This window comes from Phascolarctos cinereus, unplaced genomic scaffold (genome assembly GCF_003287225.1).
Source record: "Phascolarctos cinereus isolate Bilbo 61053 unplaced genomic scaffold, phaCin_HiC Scaffold_726;HRSCAF=1367, whole genome shotgun sequence".
NCBI classification, from domain to species: Eukaryota; Metazoa; Chordata; class Mammalia; order Diprotodontia; family Phascolarctidae; genus Phascolarctos; species Phascolarctos cinereus.
In genome coordinates this window covers 118,839,797-118,862,678 of record NW_027556098.1, presented here as the reverse complement: position 1 = coordinate 118,862,678, position 22,882 = coordinate 118,839,797, and the positions used below count along the sequence as shown (strand labels likewise).

At 36.7% G+C, this 22,882-nt stretch overlaps 1 protein-coding gene across 1 annotated transcript in view; it reads left to right on the top strand.

Moving 5' to 3' along the window:
• The window catches only part of OSBPL11 (oxysterol binding protein like 11), a 66,820-nt gene extending 44,541 nt beyond the window's left edge, over positions 1 to 22,279 (top strand). The window contains exons 8-13 of the mRNA XM_020986008.2: positions 4,549 to 4,689; positions 6,198 to 6,693; positions 8,087 to 8,273; positions 16,472 to 16,654; positions 17,433 to 17,586; positions 20,567 to 22,279. Of these exons, the coding sequence (XP_020841667.1) occupies positions 4,549 to 4,689; positions 6,198 to 6,693; positions 8,087 to 8,273; positions 16,472 to 16,654; positions 17,433 to 17,586; positions 20,567 to 20,632 (1,227 nt within the window). The 3' untranslated portion in view covers positions 20,633 to 22,279. The remainder of the gene's footprint in view (positions 1 to 4,548; positions 4,690 to 6,197; positions 6,694 to 8,086; positions 8,274 to 16,471; positions 16,655 to 17,432; positions 17,587 to 20,566) is intronic.
• Positions 22,280 to 22,882: the final 603 nt, after the last annotated feature.

Sequence of the window (22,882 nt, the reverse complement as noted above, 5' to 3'; positions counted from 1 at the left end):
TCACAAAAAGTCACTGACGCTTTCTGAAGAGGATATGGCCATACCTGTGCCTCAGATATACAGTTTTAGGAGATATGGAAAGAGGAGAGGCTATAAAAAGGGAGATCAGTTAGGAAGCTATTATAATAGTGAAGTGAGAAGTGACTGGAACCCATATTTATTTTCAAGGTCAGCAGGGGTTTTTGCCTGATTGTTACTGTTAAGCCTGTACCTAGTTAGGAGATTATGCTAATGCACATCCACATCCACATCTCTCTCTCACACACATACACACACACACACACACACACACACACACACACACACACACACACACACATGCACGCACATGTATAAAAAAAGTTAGCATTATAATGTTAATATATAATAAGTGGCTGTCACAGACAATAAATTATGAGGGCTGAGGAGAGACAGATTATGGTTGTCCAGGTTAGAAGACTTCTTAGATTAAGATAAGATTTATTGGGGGCCTTGAAGGGTAACTTTTAGATAAATCAGAGGGAAAGGAAAGTATTTCACAGAGGGAAAAATCTCATGAACCATGCATAGAGGCAGGAAGAGACATGGTGTTCCCTGAGGGAAAACAAGATCAATATAATTGGAACAGAGGGTTCATAAAGGACAAAGAAACGTCCTTTAGTGGTAGATGCTACTGATGATGTCATAGGATTTGGAACTAGAAGAATCTTCAAAAACAGTCTGGTCAAAATCCTTCAATTTTACCGATGAGAAAATTAAGGCAAAGAGAAGTTAAGTGATTTACCCAAGATTACAGAAGTTACAAAGTTATAGAAGTAGCAGAGCCAGGAAAATAATGCAGGACTTCTCATTCCAGATGAAGAACTCATTCCAATATACCATTCTAAAGATAGATAGTTTATGAAGGGCTTTGAATGCCAGAATAAGTATTTTAAATTGTACCCTAAAGGCAATGAAGAACCACTAAAGGTTTATGAATAAGAGTGATTTGAAAAAATAATCTAGCCCTAGTGCATAGGATCAGGGAAGGATGGAAAACTAAGGCAGTGAGTCCGTTTGCAGATGATGAAGGCCTAGGATAATAGCAATGGGAATGAAAAAGGTACAGATTTAAAAGACATTATAAAGGAAGAATTATATATTACTGGGTAACATATGTTCTTCCTAGTCTTGCTTCCAGGTTATAGAATGATGCTGGAGAAAAACCTGGGAGATTGGAAGAATAGTGGTACCTTTGATAAAAATAGGAAAGTTTGAAAGAGGAGATGTTTTTGATGAGTTCAGTTTTGGATGTGTTGAGTTTGAAATATTGCAGGAAAATCTGCTTTGAAATGTCCAGTACGCAATTAGTGGTGCAGGACCTGTGGCTCAGAAGAGACTGGGACTATTAGTCACTCAGTCAATAAGAATTTAGGTGCCTCTTATGTACCAGGCACTGTGTTAAGCACTGGGAATACAAAAAGAGGCAAAAATAGTCCCTGCCCTTAAGGAAATCACGATCTAATAGGTGAGACAACAAGAAAATAAATATTTAGAAATAGAAAATAATTAATGGAGTCAAGGCAAAGAGTTAATTTTATAGATAGGAAACATACATATCACACAGTTGTTGATGAAAATTATTTGCAAACTACAACACATTATAAAATGGAAGTTACTTTTAAGCCATAAAGGCATAAAACTCTTCAGATCTTTGGAACTCAAATTTTTTAAAAATGTTATAAACAAAATAGTATTTTTTAAACCAATAATTGGACAATGACTGAACAAGTTAGGATATATAATTGAGATGGAATACTATTGTGCTGTAAGAAATGAGGGGAGTGGTTTCAGAAAGACCTGTATGAACTGATGCAAAGTGAATTGAGCAGTATCAGGAGAATATTGCACATAGTTACAGTAATATTGTAATAGTGATCAACTGAAAGATTTAGCTACTCTGATCAATACAGTGATTCAAGACAGTTCCAAAGGAGTCATTGATGAAAAATGCTATTCACCTCCAGGAAGAGAACTGATGAATTGAGTGCAAATTGAAGTACAATTTTTTAACTTTATTTTTCTTGCTTTTTTTGGTGACATGGCTAGTATGCAAATATTTTGCATGCTTTCACAGGTATAATTGATAATATGTTGCTTGCCTTCTCAATGAGTAGGGAAGGCGCTGAGAGGAGGGAAAAATTTAGGGATTCTTTAATTTAGGGACTATTAAAAATTAATAAATCAAACAGGATTTTGTGTTTGATCCTAGAGGTGATAGGGAGCCACTGGAGTTTTGGGGTAGGTGGTATGTCATGGTTGGACCTGCACTTTAGAAAAATCACTTTGGTGGCTGAAGATTTATAGACAGGTAAGTATTTCCCTGTAGTGGTAAGGAAAGAAGGGATCCTTGGAGGTAGGAAGACCTTCACCAACAAAATCTGTACCAGCTGATAGTTAGGGGGGAAAAAAAAGGATGTGAGTATTTTGTGGCATGATGAAATTTCCCTTTAAGCCTTTGTAGATTATCTTAGCTTTTTAGTTTTGGTAACAGGAACAAGAATTTTTTTCCCTTTAAAAACATTTTAAATTTTATTATTGTCTTTGATGGATTGGAGCAAGGAGAGACTTGAGGCAGACAAACCCACCAGCAGGCTTGCAGTATTCTAAGCATGAGGTGATCAGGGCTCGTACCAGGATTGTGATAAGAAGTGGAGAGAAAAGACATATTTGGTGAAATCAACAGGTTTTGGCAATAGATTAGATATAGGGAGTCAAAAATGACACCTGCGTTGTGAACCTGGGAAACTTAGAGGATGGTGATGCTTTTGACATTAATAGGAAAGTTAGTAGTAATGGAAGACTTTGGAGGGTTCAGTTATGGACATGTTGAGTTTAAGATGCCTGCTGGACATTCAGTTTAAGATGTCTGAAAGGCAATTAGAAGTATGAGGCTGGAAGTCACTAGGGAGATTGGGGCAGGATAGGTCAATTTGAGAATCATTAGCATAGGGATGGTAATTAAATCCATGGGAGCTGATTGAGATCACCAAGTGAAATAGTATCGAAGGAAAAGAGAAGAGGGCCCAGGACAGATCCCTGTGGGACACCTTTAATTATAGGACATAACCCTCTAACTATAAGGTGCAGCAAAGGAGAAGGAACAGTCTGATAGGTAGAAGAACCAAGAGAGAGTGGTGTCCTGAAAACCTAAAGAGAAGAGGATGACACTGATGCCAGAGTCTGCAGAGAGGTCCAGAAGGATGAGGATTGAGAAAAGGCATTGGATTTGGCAATCAAGAGATCCTTGGTAACTTTAGAGGAAGCAGGTTTGAAGTAATGAGATCAGAAGCTGGAACGTTAAGGGTTTAAGAAGAGAGTGGGTGGAGAAGTAGAGAAAGCCCATTTATTGTAGCCTTTGTATTGTATGTGTTTTATATCTATGTATTGTAGACTTTCTCAAGGAGTTTAGCCACAATGGCAAAAGAGATAGAGGATGGTCTTCAGTGGGTTTGAGTGAGTAAAGTGAGAGCTAGATCATCAAAATGTAAGCTTTGTTTAACTGTCATCTTTATGGATATGATAGTTAAACCCATGGGAGAGCTTGTAGAGGGAGAAGAGAACATTGGGGGGATACCTTCAGGTCGGTGGCAGGATGAACCAGCAAAGGATGTTTTATAACTGAAAATGAGAGGTGTATTTCCTGCCTAGAATCAAGCATTTACTATGATGATTGGTAGAACAAGTGTTCCTTGTGCAAGCTTTTCAAAATAAGTAATTTCAGCAGTACTGATATGATTCTTACCATTCTTTACCATTCTGGCCTTGGCAAGAATTTTCCTGCTTTATTGATGGAGAATGTTAATACTGGATCATCACATTATTTCTCAGAGCAATGGGAGAAAAACTTATACTCTAAAATGTTCCTTTCTCAGCATTGCACTAATAAATATAGAACTCTCACCACTGGGAGGAGATATTAAATATTTTTTCCTGGCTATTGCAAAGCTTTCTTCCAGATGTACAAAAACTCTTAATATCTAACTAAAAAAGATGAGGACCTCTTTACTTTGTCTACTCATCATTCTAAGTAACTGGTTAATTCTTAATTCTTAGTAGCGCTCTTATCAGATGTGTTCCCACAGTGGTTCCTTTTGCCTCGAGTGCTTTTCACTTTCCTAAAGATGAACTGGATTCCTATTTAGATATATTATCTAATATATAAAATATATTGTCTAATATATATTATATATTAACATTTAAAATATATTATCTAGTATGTGTTATATATAAGATGTATATATATTAGATAACATTTAATGTCATTTATGATAGGCCTCATGAAGTTGATTTTCTTCAAGGATCTCATCTTAGGTTTGAGACACAAACATAGTGCTGAATACAGCTCACTTTTTTGAGCTTTGAAATTTGTCAGCTCAGATTACTTTTTATCAATTACTGTCATACCTGTGCTGAGGGGAGTATATTTTATACTTTAATTTAAATTCTGGCCTGCTTCATGATTTAGTTTAGGTTCTGATCTATGCTAATAAACACTTTTAAATATCTGATCCTTTGTTTTCTATCCAGGAACCTGAGGAAATAAATGCAGAAGATGAAGTAGAAGATATTTGTGATAATAAGGAAGATGACCTGGGAGCTGTGGAAGAACAGCGCAGTGTTATCCTACATCTACTGTCGCAGCTTAAACTGGGCATGGATTTAACAAGAGTAAGTTCCAGTGTGGGTTGAATGTGAAGGAAGCTTACCAGTTTTCTATTGTCTAATTTGTGATGTCAGTATTTTTTATTGCTTAGTTTTTCTAAAGGAGCATTTATTGGTATTTATCTGAAGCGGAAAGCATGTAAATACCTATATCCTTGAATTTTTCCTCCAGCACTCTTTTCACCTTGTTTTCAATCAACTCTAGCCTCCCCTTAAAGGTCTTGCATCCCCAGTAACCCTAAGTTGATTCCCTCCTAGGAGATAGTTAGGTCTTGCAGAGTGGCCAAAGTGCTGAACTTGAAGTCAGGAAGACCCGAATTTAAATACTGCCTCGATCACTTATTAGATGTGTGACTCACCTGGCCTCAGTTTCCTCATCTGTAAAGTAGGGATAGCAGTAGTACCTAGTTTGCAGGGTTGTTATGAGAACCACATGAGATAATCTGTAACCTTAAAGCACTGTGTAAATAGCTTGCTACTATCATCCTTCATTCCTCTCAACTCACAAAGCCACAAGGAAAGATTGCCTTTCCTCATTACTGTTTCTATATCATTCCTCTATGTTCATTCCTATATAACCATATCTCATCTGTGGTCCATGCAAATTCTCCAGCTTCAATCTGCATTCAAACTCCATAGTTCTTTCTTTGGATGTGGATAGCATTTTGTATCATGAGACCTCAAATTCTTAGATATTCAAAGGTCCAACTCATCTCCTTGGCACTTGGAATAATTTATGACTTGTTTTTGCTAATCTCAGGGAATCAATATTTTCCTGCAACACAGAGCTGTGTGTGTGTGTTTCTTTGCCACTCTGTAGTCAGAAGAGTGAAAGAGCGTGGTTACACTTGCTAAATTTTCTATCGATTTCCTTTTGACTCTTTTTTGACTCTGTTTTTTCTTATCAGGAGATTTTTTTTTCCATCTGACCTCCTTTGCCCTGCCCTCTTATTCTTTGAGTTAACATAAATTCTTAATTTGCATGAAATTTTTGATATTATCTACTAACTAATCTGCATGGCTTTTATATCCTTCTAGATCCTGCTTGTTAAGTGGTTTAGACCATGCCGCCCCCTTTTAATATAAGTTTTTATTGATATTTTCTTTTGCATTCCCATGGTCTCCCATGTATCCTTCTGTCTCCTTCCCAGAAAGCCATCTCATATGACAAAATGGTATTTTTTAGAGAGGAAAAAGGCAGTACAACTGATATATAAATTGAAAAAATCCAACAGCATGTGTAATGTGTAATAGCTATGGACCTCCTACCTCCATGAAGAGGCAGTTTAAAAGTGTCTTCTCATATCTCTTCATTTTAAGTCTTGTGTGATATTTTTAATAATTTTTTTTATATTTGCCATTTTTTTGGTGTGTGGTATTTCTTTTTTTATTTACATTGTCACTATTTTCAAAAAAAAACATTTAAGTAGATTAATTTTGAACTGCAAATATGCATGGTTTCTACACATAAGGATTAGCTTTGTCCTTATTGGATTTTTTGTTGTTGGTTTCAGGTGGTTCTTCCTACCTTTATTCTAGAGAAACGTTCTTTGCTGGAGATGTATGCAGACTTCATGTCTCATCCAGACCTCTTTATATCTATCACTAATGGAACTACTGCTGAAGAGAGGATGATCCGTTTTGTAGAGTACTACCTTACTTCATTTCATGAAGGCCGTAAGGGAGCTATTGCAAAGAAACCCTACAATCCCATCATTGGAGAAACATTTCACTGCTCCTGGAGGATGCCGAAGAGTAATGTAGCATCCAGCATGACTACCAGCTCTTCTTCTCAGGCAATCCCAGATCACGCTTCTCTGCCAGAGCCTTTAAACCAGGTGGAATCAGACTGTTATACTGTCAGATTTGTTGCTGAACAGGTGTCTCATCATCCTCCAGTCTCAGGGTTTTATGCAGAATGTGCAGAGAGGAAGATGTGTGTAAATGCTCATGTTTGGACTAAAAGTAAATTCTTGGGAATGTCAATAGGAGTGACCATGGTTGGAGAAGGTAGGTAGAAAAAGTTATTTGGGGAAGAAAGTACGTATGTTACAAAAAGTACTAGATGCCAAAATAAAAATGAATTATGAACTGGAAGGGAAAATACTGGGCAATACTTAAAGGGTATTCCAGGTGATTGTGGGAAGACAGTACTGATAAAACTTCTAAAAATCCATACATTTTAAAAGATTTTATATTTTTGTTCTGTATCAGAATATGAAAAGGGGTTTTGTGCACAGTGAGCTGCTTGTTGATCAAGAATACAAAAATCCCACAAGACTTTTGGCAGATTGATTAAAAAGTGTAACAGGTGAACGAAAACAGCTATTCACTGGTAAAAAAAGAAACATGTTTTTGCCCACCATTTTGTTCTGTTTTTAAACTTGCTAGATAGACAGACATGATTTGAGTCTATGGTTTACTTTGAAATTCTGTTATTTTGACTTTGGAGAAGGTGTTTGATTCCTGATTTCTATAAAATGGGAATAATAATACACGTTCTACCTTTCCAAGGTTGTAAGAATCAGAGAAAAATTCATAAAGTGCTTTGTAAACCATAAAACACCAAACAAAAGAAGTTGTGATAGGCAAATTCTCTTATGAAATGAGAATGTCAGCAACTGTCAAAGTGTATTGAATATAAATTTATATTTATAGCATAAGCTTTTTAAATAGGAAAGGTATTTATCATCTTTTTCATTATTAAAAATGCTAAGAGTTGAAATATCCAGAGCACTGATTTTAAGATTTTTAGAAAACATTTTCTTATACTTAAAAAAAAATTAGCAAAATAGCTGAGGTCTAGAATCTATGGGTTAGTAATATTAGACTTCCCCTAGACTTAGGAAGTATGTTAGCATAGATTTTCCTCAAACTAGTGATTGTCAGAATCACTGAATCCTTATAGAGCATAACTCTATAACATGATCTAAGGAGACTTGCAATTTTGTATGAAACCGGTCTGCTTTGGAGACACTGTCTGAGGGAGTTTTTACTGGAAGCAGTGGGAAGACCTTATTAAAAACTTATTTGATTTATAATATTCTTTGTGGCATGCACCCATGGAATACTGTTGTGGCAAAGTTACAGTGTTGTGATAAAAACCACCTGAGTTCACTATGGTGTGTTTTTTTGTTTGTTTTTGTTTTTTGTTTCTGTTTGTTTTTTTTTTAGAAAATTTTGTATGTGCTATTATAAGGAATTCGTAGTTCACCCCAGGTTGTATGTATATTGAGCAAAATGTAGTCATGGTTTTTAAATATAACACAGGAAAAGAAGCTGTCCATGTCTTTTTGTTTTGCTTTATAATCTATATATATATGTTATATATTTATATATAATCTGTAATCTTTTTAAATTTTTTTAATTTTTGCGGAGGCTGTTAACCATAATTATATTTCAGGTATCCTTAGTCTCTTGGAACATGGAGAGGAGTACACATTTTCCCTGCCATGTGCATATGCCCGGTCAATTTTAACAGTTCCTTGGGTAGAATTAGGTGGAAAAGTCAATGTCAACTGTGCAAAGACTGGATATTCAGCTAGCATCACTTTTCATACTAAGCCATTCTATGGTGGCAAGCTGCACCGGTAAGGACAATTTATATTATTTGATTTCTTTAATATGATTTTCTATGTGATAACACTGTTACAGTAATATCACAATTATCATTATTGACATTCACAATTAATAATATTAATTTGATTATGTCTTGTGTTTGTGTTATTTTAAAAATCTTTATTTGTACTTCATGAAATCCATCAAGACTTTTTTTTTAAGACTTTAAAAACAAAAAACCCCCCAACATTCTCCAACCTTTGAACTCCTAGGCATGGTAACAGTTGTGCTACCAGCTCTAGGTAGATCTGTCTCATAAGAATTTCCCTAAAGAGAAGATGAAATTCCAGATAGATCCTGGAATTGCTAGCAAGAAGTAGGAATTAAAAATCTCTAAGTCAGGAATAAGTAATCCATGACCCAATTTATGATCTCAGGATCTTCATGTTTAGATTCAGACCATAGAATATAGTTTAACAACACTCACTGTAAATCAGGCTATTGCTACATCAGGGCAGCTCAGTGGATAGAGCACCAGGTCTAGAGTCAGGAAGACCTGAGTTCAAATCAGGCCTCAGACACTTACTAGCTGTATGAACCTGGGCAAGTCACTTAACCCTGTTTGACTTAAGTTTCCTCACCTGTAAAATGAGCTGGAGAAGAAAATGACAAACCATCTAGTATCTTCACAAAAAAAAAAACTCCTCCAAATGGGGTCACTAAGAGTCACACAAGACTGAGAAGCTTTTGAAATTATCTAATTGGAAATTGGGGAGTGATTGATCACATGTATCTCCATAATGAGAAGGATCAGTTTGTCCTTCTCAACTAGTAGGCAGATCCTATCATCTTTAGGGGTAAAAGTAGGGAATGGAGTCAGACAAATACCATTCTTCTGTAATGGCATTCATTCCTCATAAGGATTACTGTCACTCAGAAATAACTTGTATATATTTTACATTTTAGTTATTTGTAGAATAATCAATTGACAAGTAAACATTAAATGCCTTCTATGTGCTAGACGTTGTGGTAGACATTTTAGGGGGGATGCAAAGACAAAAATCAAATCATCCCTAGCCTCAAGGAGTTTACTTTTGTTTGTCTTTTAAAAATTATCCATTGATTTTTACAAGCATCTTTCCCACTGACTCCCCCCACCTGTTAAACAGTTTTTTTTAAATGAAAATGAAACTCTTATAATTCTGCATTCTCCAGCAAAGAAATTTCCATGTTTGCCGTATCCAAAAATGCATTTCTCATTTTTCATTTTGTGTCTACCACTGGTCTGATGGGAGGTCAAAGGCCTGTTTCATCTCCAGGCCTCTAGAATTGTGGCTTATCATTGCATTGATCTGAGTTCAAAGTTGTTTTTCTCTGATGTTATTGTATAAATTGTATAACTCATTCTGCTCATTTCACTTTGCATCGACTCATAGAAGTCTTCCCAATTTTTCTGTTTCATCATTTCTTATGGCAAAACAATATCCGTTACATTTATATGCCTTTATTTAGCCATTCCTTAGGGCACCCCATTAGTTTACGTTTTGGGGCTACTTTGAAAAGAGCTGCTATAAGTGTATTTGCACACAAGTCTTTTATCTCTTTGGGATGTAGGTGGGTCAAAGGTCTTGCACATTTTGGTAACTGTTGAGGCATAGCTCTTGATTGCTTTCCAGAATGGCTAGACTATTCTACTGGTCCATCAGCAGTGCAATAATATGCCTGTTTCCCAGAAGCCCCTGCAGTTTGTCATTTTCCTGTTTTGTCATCTTTGCCCATTTAAGTTTCCTTAATTTGCATTTATTTAATTATTAATTTGGAGCAGTTTTTCATATGATTGTTGGTAGCATACATTTCTTTCCTGAACTACCTATTTGTATCCTTTGGCTGTTTAACTCTTCTTTTTGATGAGGCAGTCAGGGTTAAGTGACTTGTCCAGGGTCACACAGCTAGTGACTATTATGTGTCTGAAGCCAGATTTGAACTCACATCCTCCTGACTCTAGGGCTAGTGCTCTACCCACTGTGCCACCTGGCTGCCCCAGTCTTAAGAATCTAAAAGAAGCTTATTTCTGCTGGAAGAGACAACATGTACACGTTCAGGCACTTTAAAAATATAGATGAAATAAGCAAATAAGTTAATGGGAGTGAAAAGATTAAGATTGATCCTGTATAAATTTATTATTGATCCAGTTATAATAATATAGTAATTGAGTTTGTCCTGTAACTGCTTAAGCTGTGATTCTTTGTCTCTGAACTTAGTTCAGAGTTCAGCTGGCCTGTAATGGCCAAGTTTAAAAATCCAGCTTGCCTGCCTGAAGGAATTTAACTGACCCTGGAAAATGCATGTGAACACAATGGGAGTTTGGACTTGATATCTTTACTACACCAAGCTGTTCTTCAGGATGTCTGGTTTGCTGTCAAAGTCTGGACTGCTATTTTTTACCTGCACTCAAACAATGAGTACTTGTTAGTCTCACAAGGAGGGGGGTCATTTCTTGTCCCCGTTACCATAACTTCCAACCAATCGTGTTCCCTGCACCTCAGCTCTGTAACCAATCATGTTACCCTAATCCCATGATGTTATCTACCCTGTTCTGTACTTCTGAAAACCTATAAAAGAGGAACTGCCCTTTTTCTCAGGGTCTTTGACATAAATGGAGGCACACCATTGCTCCATTTGTTGACAGGTTCCATGCATGCCTCTGCCAGTAAATGTTATCTTGCTCAGAGATCTGCCTCAGTTTGCCCTTTTGTTAAAATCAAATGCAAAATCTCAAAGAGGGCATATTAATAGTTTAGGAAGATCAGAAAATTGAGCTGATCTTTTGAAGAAGACTGGTGATCTCGAAGATGAAAAGGTCAGAAAGAAGTGCTTTCTAGGCATATGGAGCAGCCTGTTTAGAACAAAAGAGGTGGGAGAAGGAATGAGGAATAAAGAATGCCAGTTTGGGGAGAGTGGTAGGCCATTAAATTTACAAGGAGGAGGAATGGATAATAAGCTCAGAAAAATTGAAATTAAGTTGTGAATGGTTTTAAAACCAAACAGATGAGTATCCGCTTGATATTAGAGGCAGCCAGTGGAGTTTACTGTGCAAAGAAGAAGCGATATAGTCAAACTTTTACGGGAGGAGTATCACTTTTACCATGAGCATGTGTGGAGGATGGTTGGGAAAAAGAGAGACTGAAAGCAGAGGATATACAGAGTTTAATAACTTACTGGGCATAGTTCCAAATTGTTTTCAAAATGGCTGGACCTTTTCACAGTTCTGCCAGCAGAGAATCATCAAGGTGCCTATTTTCCCACAGCTTCTCTAACATTTATCATTTTCCTTGTTTGAAAATTTTGCCAATTTGGTGGGTGTGAACTAGAAACTCTTACTTTAATTTGCATTTCTCTAATTATTGGAGACTTGGAGAATGTTTTCATATAGATATATTTGTTTTTCTTAGTGTAATGAGTTTTATTTTGTATATGCCCCTCAGTAAATACAAGGTTTTTTTTAATGATAGGAAATGTCTACCTATTGTATTTGTATCCTTGGTGCCTAGCGAAGTTCCTGGCATATAGTAGGGTCTTAATAAATGCTTGTCTGTTGATTGGTTTATAGATGATAAGAGAAGACAGAAAATCTAAATGGCTTGCCCAGATGTGATAGTAAGCGGTCTAAGCAGGGGATAAGCCATGAACAGTTATTAAGTACAAGGTACAAGTTTTTTGGAAGAGATGGCATTTGAGTTGGACTTTAAAAGTATGGCTGGAGACATCAGGTGAAGGAGATGAGAGTGGTGGGGGCAATATAAAGAACAACATGAGTAAAGACTCAGAAGCTGTCCCAAGATGTGTTCAACAAACACTTCAATTCAGCAAATTAAAAAAAAAATTAAGCATCTTCTGTGTACAAGGAATTATACTAAGTGCTGAAATACAAAAATAAAAAAATATCACCTGCTTTGTCAAGCAACTTACATTCTCCTTGAGGGGAAAGAGAGGATGGCATACATATGCTCCAGTTTGGTTGGAACATAAGAGTTAATGGAAGGGGTTTATGTGAAATAACTCTGGAAGAGTGGGATAATGTCCAGTTGTAGAGAGCCTTGAATGTGGAATACTATACAAAGGAGTTCAAAATATAGTCAGTAAGCAGTAGAGAGCCACTGAAGATCTTTCAGCAGGAAGTAACATGAGTCTGCATAAGGAAGATACTTTTGGTAGCTGTGGAAGGGATGATTCGGAATAGGGAGAAAACAAAGTTTGGCCTTTAAGAGAGCAGTTGAATTAAGAGATGAGGATGATGATGATGAACAGTATGATTTCAGGAAAAACCTGGAAAGGCTTACAGGAATGGATAAGTCAAATGAGCAGAACCAGGAGAATTTTGTACACAGTAACAGCAATATTGTATGATGATCACCTCTTGATGATCTTAATTGTTCTCAGCAATACAATGATCTAAGACAGTTCCAAAGGACTCATGATGAAAAATGTTATTCATCTCCAGAGAAAGAACAGAGTCTGAATGTAGATTGGAGCATATAACTTTTTGCTTTTCTTGTGATAGTCTTAAAAAATTTTTTTTGGTTTGTATTTTCTTTCACAACATGACTAGTATGGAAATGTTTGCATGATTGCATATGTATAACTTATATGAAGTTGCTTTCCCTTTCAGGGATGGGAGCATGGAGGGTGAGAGAATTTGGAACTCAATTTTTAAAATATGAATGTTGAAACTTATTTTTACTTGTAAATTGGAAAAATAAATATTAAAAAAATGAGGATGGTAACCAGATTTTAAGGAGTTAAGCAACCAGTAGGTGATAAAGAAGTGAAGGAATTGGCTGCAGATAATTTTTCCCATAAGATTGACTGTAAAGTGAAGCAACAGGGCAATAGCTGGATAGAATAGAAGGCAAACAAAAGTGTTTTTATTTTTGTTTGTTTTAGTATTAAAATCTAAAAATGTTTTCAGACAATTTAGAAAGGGTTAGTAGTGAGGAAAAGATTGAAAATATATGTGAGAGAAGAAATGGTTGCTGGAAAAGGTCCTACAAGGAGAGAGAAGGAAGGGATTCAGGAGCACAGGTAGAAGGGAACAGCCTCAGTGAAGAGTAAGGATATCCTTTCTCTTCCAGGAGAGAAGGATAGAATAGATGATGATACAGAGAAGCTTGTAGGTATGGAGGAGAAGGGATTTGAGAGAATGTAGCCATCAGATAGTCTAAATTTCAGTAAATTAATAGTCTAAATCTATTACTGTAAGTGTTGGGAATGTGGTTACAGTTAGGGACTTGAGGAAGAAAAAGATTTCAAGTAATTACTGTGGGAAATAATATCAAAAGTAAGAGAATAGAAAGATTCAGTCAGTAGTGGGGCAGCTAAGGTTATATGCCAGATTTTTAAAAATTGCAGTTGGTTTGTTATAAACCCCGTGAAGGGATTAAAATTTTTTTTTAAAGTTTTGAGTGCCAAATTCTGTTCTTCCTTCCCTGTCTCCTCTCCCCCCTCCCTGAGATGGTAAGCAATCAAATATAGGTTATACATATGCAATTATAATTTTGTACTCAAGTAAACAAAAAAATGAAAGAAAGTGAAAAATAGCATGCTTCAGTCTGTATTCAAACAATATCAGTTCTTTTTCTGGAGGTGGATGGAATGCTTCATCATTAGTCCTTTGGAATTGTCTTGGATCATTGTATTGCTGAGGATAGCTGAATCATTCACAGTTCTTCATTACTGTTACCGTATACAATGTTCTTCTGGTTCTGTTTACTTCACTGTGCTTGAGTTCATGTAAGTCTTTCCAGGTTTTTCTGAAATTATGTTTTTTGGGATCAAAATCTTAAAAAAATTTTAATATATTTTATTATATCAACTACATTTCTGAAAGTATTATCCTCGCTCTCAAGCAAGCCATCCCTTTTAATGGAGAATTTTAAAAGGTATGGAAAGGAAGCAGTTCACAGGCAGGAGATAAAAGATATCTTTTGTTTTACCTCACCCACATTTTCCTCTATGTCTCTCTCCCTTCCCATTTCCAGAGCCATCCCTTAGGAGAGAGAATAAAAAAAAAGAAGAGAAAATAAATAAGCAAAACCAATTAAAACATTGGGAGGTCTGCTATGATTTGTAGTGTTTCACATAACATTCAGTGTTGATTGTTTTATGATTTTGGTTTCTTCTGTTCTGATGGGCATCTATTTTGTTTTCAGTTCTTTGCTACCACAAAAAAAACCATATTTGAACATATGTGGAACCATACCAATTCACTTCTCCACTAACAATGTATTACTGTGCTTATCTTTCCACAATTCTTCTAACATTAAATATTCCCATCATTTGTCATCCTTATAGGCATCCTTATGTGATCCTATCTTACAGACGGGGAAAGTGAATCTCAAAGAGGTGAAATAACTTACCCAGGGTCACGTAATAAGCAGTAGAGATGCAGGACTTTTCCCACTGTTTTCTGATTACAAAGCCAGTGCTTTTTCCCCTTTTCAAAATTCTTCTTTCACCCATAAAATAAAGATAAGAATACTTACACTGCCCACTTCAGATGATTGTTAATAAGGACCAAATGAGATGCTATTAAGACCTTTTTTCAAGTGTACAGGCTCTGTGACTATGAGCTATTGTTATTAAGACAATGAGCTGAGTAGGACAGAATATCAGAATGAATAACCCCAAAGAGCATACTGTGGAGAGGAACAGAAACCAGGAACTGTAGAAGTTAATATATCTTTTAAATCTGCCTTCCTCAGCACTTTAAATATAGTTTTGAGCTTATGTGGAGATGGAAGAGAAAGGTGAGTGTTAAGTATCACCTTATATCCAGTTTGGCTACATAAAAGAGAGGGAGTTTCAAGGAAAAAAGGAAGATTGGCAAGCTAGTTCAAAGAGGATATGTAGAATGCAATTTAAGAGTACATGCGGTTAGGACAGACATAGCAAAGTAATTATGTTCGTATGCAAAAAAACCCTAAATCTTAGTGTAAGGCCATCTCTTTTAGCCCGTATTTTGCCCTTAAATAGACCTACATTCCTACTTATCAGCGGTTATATATTTACTTACCTGGAGCTTTTCATACTCAAGAGAAAGTTAAAACAACACCAGAGGACAAATTATCCTTGCCCTGGGATAAGGTTCACACTCATGTTTTTATCACTGTTCTCCTTGACTACACAGATTCAGGACGAATGTCTACCTGAACCTCAAAGTCTCCCTTTTTCTCCTGCAATACTCGTTCCCAGATACTGAAAATTGGCAACTGACAACTTGGGACTTCCTTGAATCCATCTTGAGGTCTTGGTTGCTTGACTTGTGACCTACTTCTAGTCAGATAGCCTAGTCTCTTTTTTGACCTACTGGCTCCTAAATTCCTCAGCTTGCTCTGGATAATTTCAATTGGCACCCATTAGACAAATACTTATTAGTGCCTGCTATGGATGAAAGGACCACAGGAAATACAAAGTTGCATGAAGCATGATCTTCGCCCACAAGGAGCCCATGGTAGAATGGCTTAGTAGTCTAATACAAATGATAGCTTGGACTTTTTAACCAATATCTTAGCTTCTTTTAAGACCAAATCTTAGCATTTAGATAGGCCCCCTTCAGATCTACTGTGGCCTTAACCTGATTCCTACATAGCCCATTTTTGGTCCTAATTTCTTGTCTCACCCAAGCCTATTGCCTTTGTCCTGCTATATAACCTGTAAAAAATTATTGGATCTGTTCCTGTGCCTAGAACTCATTTGAACTACATCCTGCCTGCCTACAGATAGCCTGGCCAGATAAATCTTCATTAATTTTTGAACAGCCGTATTCCATCTCTGTGTTTGGATCCTGGCACTGGCTTATCTGTTTTTGTCTGAAATAGACATTCAGAGTTTTGTTTTTAAATGCATAAAAAAGTAGAATATCAAGTAATCAACAACAATATGCTGACATTAGTGAATATCTTAAGTAGTGTTTGAGTATAAAAGCATTGTCTTAGCCCTGTGTTCATTACCATGACTATGATTTGTATGTGACTTATTTAGTGGGTCAGAAATTTCTCAGTGAAGGGACCACAGGATGCTATTTTTTCTTCTCTCCAAGCAGCCAGACCAACTGACAAATTGAGATGAATTAAATAACTAATTTAAACAATGTTCATAGGAAGTTTCAATTTCAGAATTGAGGTTAATACCACTTAACTAAGTTGTGTCTTTGTTTTCTCACTTTCTCTAGGGTTACAGCTGAAGTAAAACATAATACTTCTAACACTGTGGTATGCAGAGTGCAAGGGGAATGGAATAGTGTCCTTGAGTTTACTTACAGCAATGGAGACACAAAGTATGTGGACTTGACTAAATTATCTGTGACCAAGAAAAGAGTACGGCCCTTGGAAAAGCAGGGACCTTTTGAATCCAGGTAAGTCATGATATTGTGGAAGGAGTTTAGAAAACCTGGGTTCTAGTCTCAGTTCTTCCATTAACTTCTGACCTTGGGCAAATGATGTAATGCCTTTTGACCCCACTTTCTTCATATATAAAATCAGAAGGTTGAACTAGATGACCTATACTATAATTCTAAATGACATTCAGTTAAATGGTTTATTATAAAAAACAATGTCTCTAAATGAATGTCCAGATATTCTCAAGTCAAAGCGTTTTCAGGCTTAATCCTATTTTAACAAGCTTATAAATACTCCTGAACTCATTGAAACCAAGCAGAACATATTGCTCCTAAATTCATTTAGTCTGTATGCTCCCCAAATTAATTTTAAAGTGTTTAATCCCTGTTGCATAGCAGCATGTGTAAGTAGATATAAATATAGACATAATGATAATAATCTTGCTTAATCAAAAATATTCCTTGTAATGTAAAATATTGTATTCCCTGTCAGATGTAGTTGCTGTATTGTTTTTTCTTTGTTTTGAGAAAGATCACTTTTGGAGGGTGAGAGAGGGAAGTAAAAAGCATCAATAGCAGTTATTTTTAATAGTCACTGGTTCCTCTTAATACCAAAATTCACGTAGTTCCATTTCAGGTCTGAAATTTTCTTGTTTAGAAAAGAAAATAGAACTGATAATAGAAATAGAAAGGGTTATCGTCATTTGAAAGACAATCAAATCTATCTCTTAGGCTTTTGTTTTGTTTATAAAAATGCTTGTAAAATGTAAAAAATAGCCAACATTTCTGATTTCAGACGACTGTGGAAAAATGTCACAGAGTCTCTGAGGGATTCTGAAATTGATAAAGCAACAGAACATAAAAGAGCCCTAGAGGAGCGTCAGAGGAGCGAAGAGAGACACCGTGCTGAAACAGGCACACCGTGGCAAACTAAATACTTTAGTAAAGAGGTAGGTTTCATTCATTCTTACACTGACTCTCTTCTGCTTGATGATAACTTCTGCTTGCTGCTCTTTTGCTTCCTTGCTGTCTCATAAGTCTGTTTTTCAAAAACAGCTCATCTTAACCCATCCTTTGTTTTCCAATTATTCACTCCAATTTGTCCGGAAAAGCTGTTTGACAGCAGTTTATTGGAAAAGATCTGATTGTTTTCGTTGACTACAATGAGCTTATTAATGCACAAGTTTAAAATAAGCTTAGCTAGTGGTATCAGGTGGCTAAGTTTTGCGAACCATAAAAGGCTATTTAATTTGTTATTAACTAGAAAGATGAATAATTGTCAACATTTTCAATATGTATCCTGTATAGATGGGTCAAACTAAAGGTCTGGGAATTGCCTGTTATATCTGGAGAATATTAATAACATCTTAGGTTCTTGTCTCTGTGTGCATCAGTTACAGCAGATAAGATTCTGGAACAATAGAAAAACATTTATCTGTCTGAGTGGTCCTGAGTTTTTCCAAGGACCAATCAAACTACACAACTGTAGTCTTGTAGTTTTTTTGTTTTTGTTTTTTGGCTTTTTGGTGAGGCAGTAGGGGTTAAGTGACTTGCCCAGGGTCACACAACTAAGAAGTGTCTAATGTCTGAGGCTAAATTTGAACTCAAGTCCCCCTGATGCCAAGGCCAGAGCTCTATCCACTGCACCACCTAGCTGCCCTTAGCCTTGTAGTTTTCCACACCACCAGCTAATCTGTTCCTTTTTGCTAATCTAGAAATGGTGATGCTGAAAACAAAGACGATGACAGTTAATGAAAGGTGTTAAATAAGACTAATAATTATGAGACCTATAAATAATAATAGTACTCTTAGAAGTCACCTCATCATTTCCCACTCCAGTTTATTCTCTTGACCTTCATTATCTCTAAAAACATCCTGCAAGATGACATCAAATCTGAAACTCACAGTTCCTCTACAACCCCTGTCCTTGGGGTATCTCTCTCCCTCTGGCTGGAGAGTAGGGAGGATGGACATCCTCCATTTAAGGCAAGTCACTTTTGTTATTCTCCACAAAGGCTACAGGACTTCATAAAACCCATGCACCCCCAGGGAAATTCTTAGAAACAACTCTCCCTCACCATTGTTGGAAAAAGCTATTTGACAGCAATTTATTGGAAAAGATCTGATTTTCATTGACTACAATGAGCTTGTTAAAGCTCAAGTTTAAAATAAGCTTATTTCTTTATGTCCTCCAGAATCATTAACATTCTGCCCTATAAATATATGTTGTGGAAAGGAAAGAATAAATGAATTCCTAGAAAGAACTTCTGCATTGTTACTTTTTTTTTTGGTGAGGCAGTTAGGGTTAAGTGACTTACCCAGAGGAACACAGCTAGTGAGTGCTATGTGTCTGAGGCCAGATTTGAACTCGGATCCTCTTGACTCCAGGGCCAGTGCTCTATCCACTGCACCACCTAGCTGCCCCTGCATTGTTACTTTCAGTGATACAGAGACACCCTAGTCTGACCTATACGTAGTGTTTTGTGGATAGACTTGATCTTTTGGACGGGTGTGACCAGTTAGGTCTTGTCAACTAGTGACCAAGAAGCTTAGCCCCTTATTTAATCTACTAGCTATGTCAACTTGGTAAAGAAGATACTCTTTGTGAGGAGAGAATAGACCTCTTTATAGACAAGATATCTTGCTCCAGGTCATGCAGAAGTGAAATTTACTGAAATGTAGATAACATAGTATTATTATCCATCCCATTTCACAGGTAAGAAAACTGTGGTAAGAAAGTAAGTGATTGGCTTGAGGTCATTCTGCAGTTTCAGAGACATGTTTGGAACCCTAGACTTCTAATTTAATCCAGTGCTCTTTTATTTTCATCATTTGGCTTTAGAAAAAGGAATAAGAATGGTCTTTTCCTTCTTCTCCCCACTGATTAATAAGCCAAGTGACTCAAAAACTGTTGTTGAATTGTGACTGACTTTTCATGACCCCCTTTTGAAGTGTTCTTGGCAAAGATACTAGAGTGGTTTGTCATTTCCTTCTCCAGATTATATTACAAATAAGGAAACTGAGGCAAACAGGGTTAAGTGAGTTACCCACATCCACATAGCTAGTAAGTGTCTTGAGGCCAGAATTGAACTCAGGAAGGTGAGTCTTCCTGACTCCAGGCCTGGCCTTCTATCCACTGCACCACCTAGCTGTCCTTCAAAACTATACTGTAAGCCAAGTATTAGCTCCCACGATTGGGGATCTTTTCCAGTGAACCTCTTGATTTTTACTCCCTTATTTAAACCTGCCAACCAAATCCACCCCTCAGACAACTTCATATGTAAAACCAGATGCTCCACCCAAATCTTCTTCCCCACTGTGCCACAGCATACATTTGATCATGTCCCTGCCCCTGTTCTTCATGGTACCTCTCACCATCACCAACCAGGCCCTGGCTCTGTCTTTGTCTCTCTCCATTAGGTCCTCGTATATGTGTAACAAGGGGATAGGGACAGGAGAGAGTAAATGGAATATAACATTTGAGGATTAGACAGGCCAAAGGGCTCCACCGATATCCTTGTTCGGGCAAACATGCATGAGTTCTTGTTGGTACACCAGAAGGGCTTTCTTTCACTTCAGTAAGCAAGGATAGGTCTGTAGTATCTTAGAATACTATGCTTTTGACACAGTTGATTTATAATGTTCCTTGAAAGTAAGAATTGTTTCATTTTTTCTATTTGTATCTTCAGTGCCTAGTATTGTCTGGCTCATAGTAGGTGCTGAATAAATGCTTGTTAGTTGATTTTGTTGATCTGAAAGTACAGACATTTCTTCATGCTCTAGGCCAAAAGAACAAACTGTGTTACAGAGGCTATTACTTTGGTGTGGAGAGAGGCTTCTACCTCCAGAGTGGGCAACTTCTATCTCTACTTACAGAGAGCAAAAGCATTTAGTGGACCCTTCTCTAATTTCTTTTTCCATTCGTTTCAGGGAGAAGGCTGGGTTTATTGTGACGCCCTTTGGAAAACGATCCCAGTGACACAGCCTACTGAGTGACACAAGCTAGCTAAGACTGTCCAGGATTTGGTTTCTTCTGCTTCCTTTACCCCTTACACTGTCAGATGGAGTCACTGCAATGAGTGTCTTTGTTTTATGATGGCACAATTTGAAGGACACATCTACCAGGGCACTTTAGTACTACCAAAAATCCAAGATACTGAAGAAAGGTAGTGGACCTTTCCACCAACTTTTCATAGAACGCAAACAATGCCATCTTCAAGTCTTTTACATGAATTATTAGATGATTTGTTTTTATCTGGTTCCTGCTAGGTAATGAAGTTTCAGATCACTTGACTTTACAAGTAGCAACCAGACCCAGTGGCATGGGCACAATGGTCCTTATTCCATTGACATAAGAAACGTACCCTCCTTTGTGGCAGGGACAGACTATTCCCTGCACATATAAGCAGAACCAGAGGAGCTGAAATTGCATGGCTTGTGTTTCAAGGAAGAAATTCGTGAAGGAAGACTTAAACCAAGGCGGGTTCAATCATTGAGCCTGGAATCAGTGTTACAAACCAGCCAGATGATGATGAGACACTTCTCTTCTTCAGAAAAGACTGTGCCCGTACCTGAGAAAAGTATCAATCTCTGTTGGAACTCTCTTTTTCAAAAAAAAAAATTTATAAATTGATTAGAATTATAACTATGGAGAATTTTTTCCCCTCTGAACCATTTTAATATACTTGAAAACAAAATTGACTTGAATGGAAAAAGTCTTTCAGAATGCTTTTCAGCAGATTTTAATAAATATCACATGTGAGAGACTGTTTTTAACAAATGTACTTGTCAGTATGGTGAGGTTTGGGGACTTTGTTGAACTAAGGCAGTGAAGGGAATAGCAGACATTTAAAAAATGTATTGCTTTTTTTGTCCTTGATTTTTTTTTTTCCATTTTGAAAACAATTATCCAGTATTATACGCTATTCCTGTGGATTAGTTGGATTTCGCTTCATTCAAAATTCAAAGCAACCGTCAGTATTTGTCATTAATCTAGAAAGAGCTGTTAATTGTGATGGAGAACATATGAACTGTAGTTTTGCTTTCTTTCATTTTGGAAATCATATGTCAAAGAAAGGTTAGTATGAAATAGAAACATTAGGAAAATGTATTCAGGTACAAATATTCTTTTTTTTTTAATAAGTATTTTATTGAAGCTTAAGAATTGCTGGCGATTAAGAGAATAGTACTGATTATGGCTTTCATTATACATTCATTCAACAAGTATTTATTGAGTACTTACTATGTACTCAACACTTGTTATTACAAGCTACCTTAATTTTCCCAGAGTGGTGCCTTATTCTGTTTCTTATGATGTAGTCTTCCAATCAGTGTGTATCTGTAATAAAGTTGTTCACCAGCCATTTCAGATGGCTAGTTCCATTGCATCATCATGAAAACTCTGAACTCTGTGTGATCCTGTCACTTGTGTTCTACTAAAAGGGATATATGAAATGAGAACATCCAAAAAATACTTTAAATAGTTTTTCAACAAACTGTAAATCACCCATGCAAAAGATTTCCTTCATGCACAACTACTTAATAATTCCCTCGTTCATTTTGCTGTGAAATGCACTGAAAAATCTCAAAACGAGTCTTAGTCCCTGTGTGGGGAAATGGAAAAATAATAAACCTACAAAACAACCAGTAGCCTTTGTCTTTTCTCAGAAATTGGACTATTGGAAAGAAGTAGGAATTCATATCACTAGATTTCTTGCTCTGTTCATTTGAAAGGTCAGTAATTTTCTCTCCAAACCCGTATCTTAAAGAATCTCTAACTTGCACAATAAAAAGTATCAGGTGCTGTCTTCAATTCAGCCAACTTTGAAGTCTCCTGTGTACAGAGCCTTCTGCTAGGGAGTGTAGATAAAACCCAGTTTCTGCCTTCATGCTTGCAATATAGTTAAGACAAACATGTAGATAACTGTGAGACATGGTAATACATAATGAGTACCATAGGTAGATAGAAAACAATTTTCTGTGAAGTTTGCAGGGGAAGCTTATTTTACCAGTAGGGTACCAGCAAAGGCCTAGTGGAGCAGGTATTATTTGAGTTGGGCCTTTACAGGATGATTAGGGATACAAGTGAAGAGGGGAAAGGGAGTCATTCCAGGGACAAGGAATAATGAGTAAAGCCACATACTACATAGGTGGGAAAGCACAGAGCACTGTGTTCCAGGAATACTAGCACAATTTTGCTGAAGCATGTAGAATAATATCAACATGTGTTTGGAAAGGTAGAGTGGT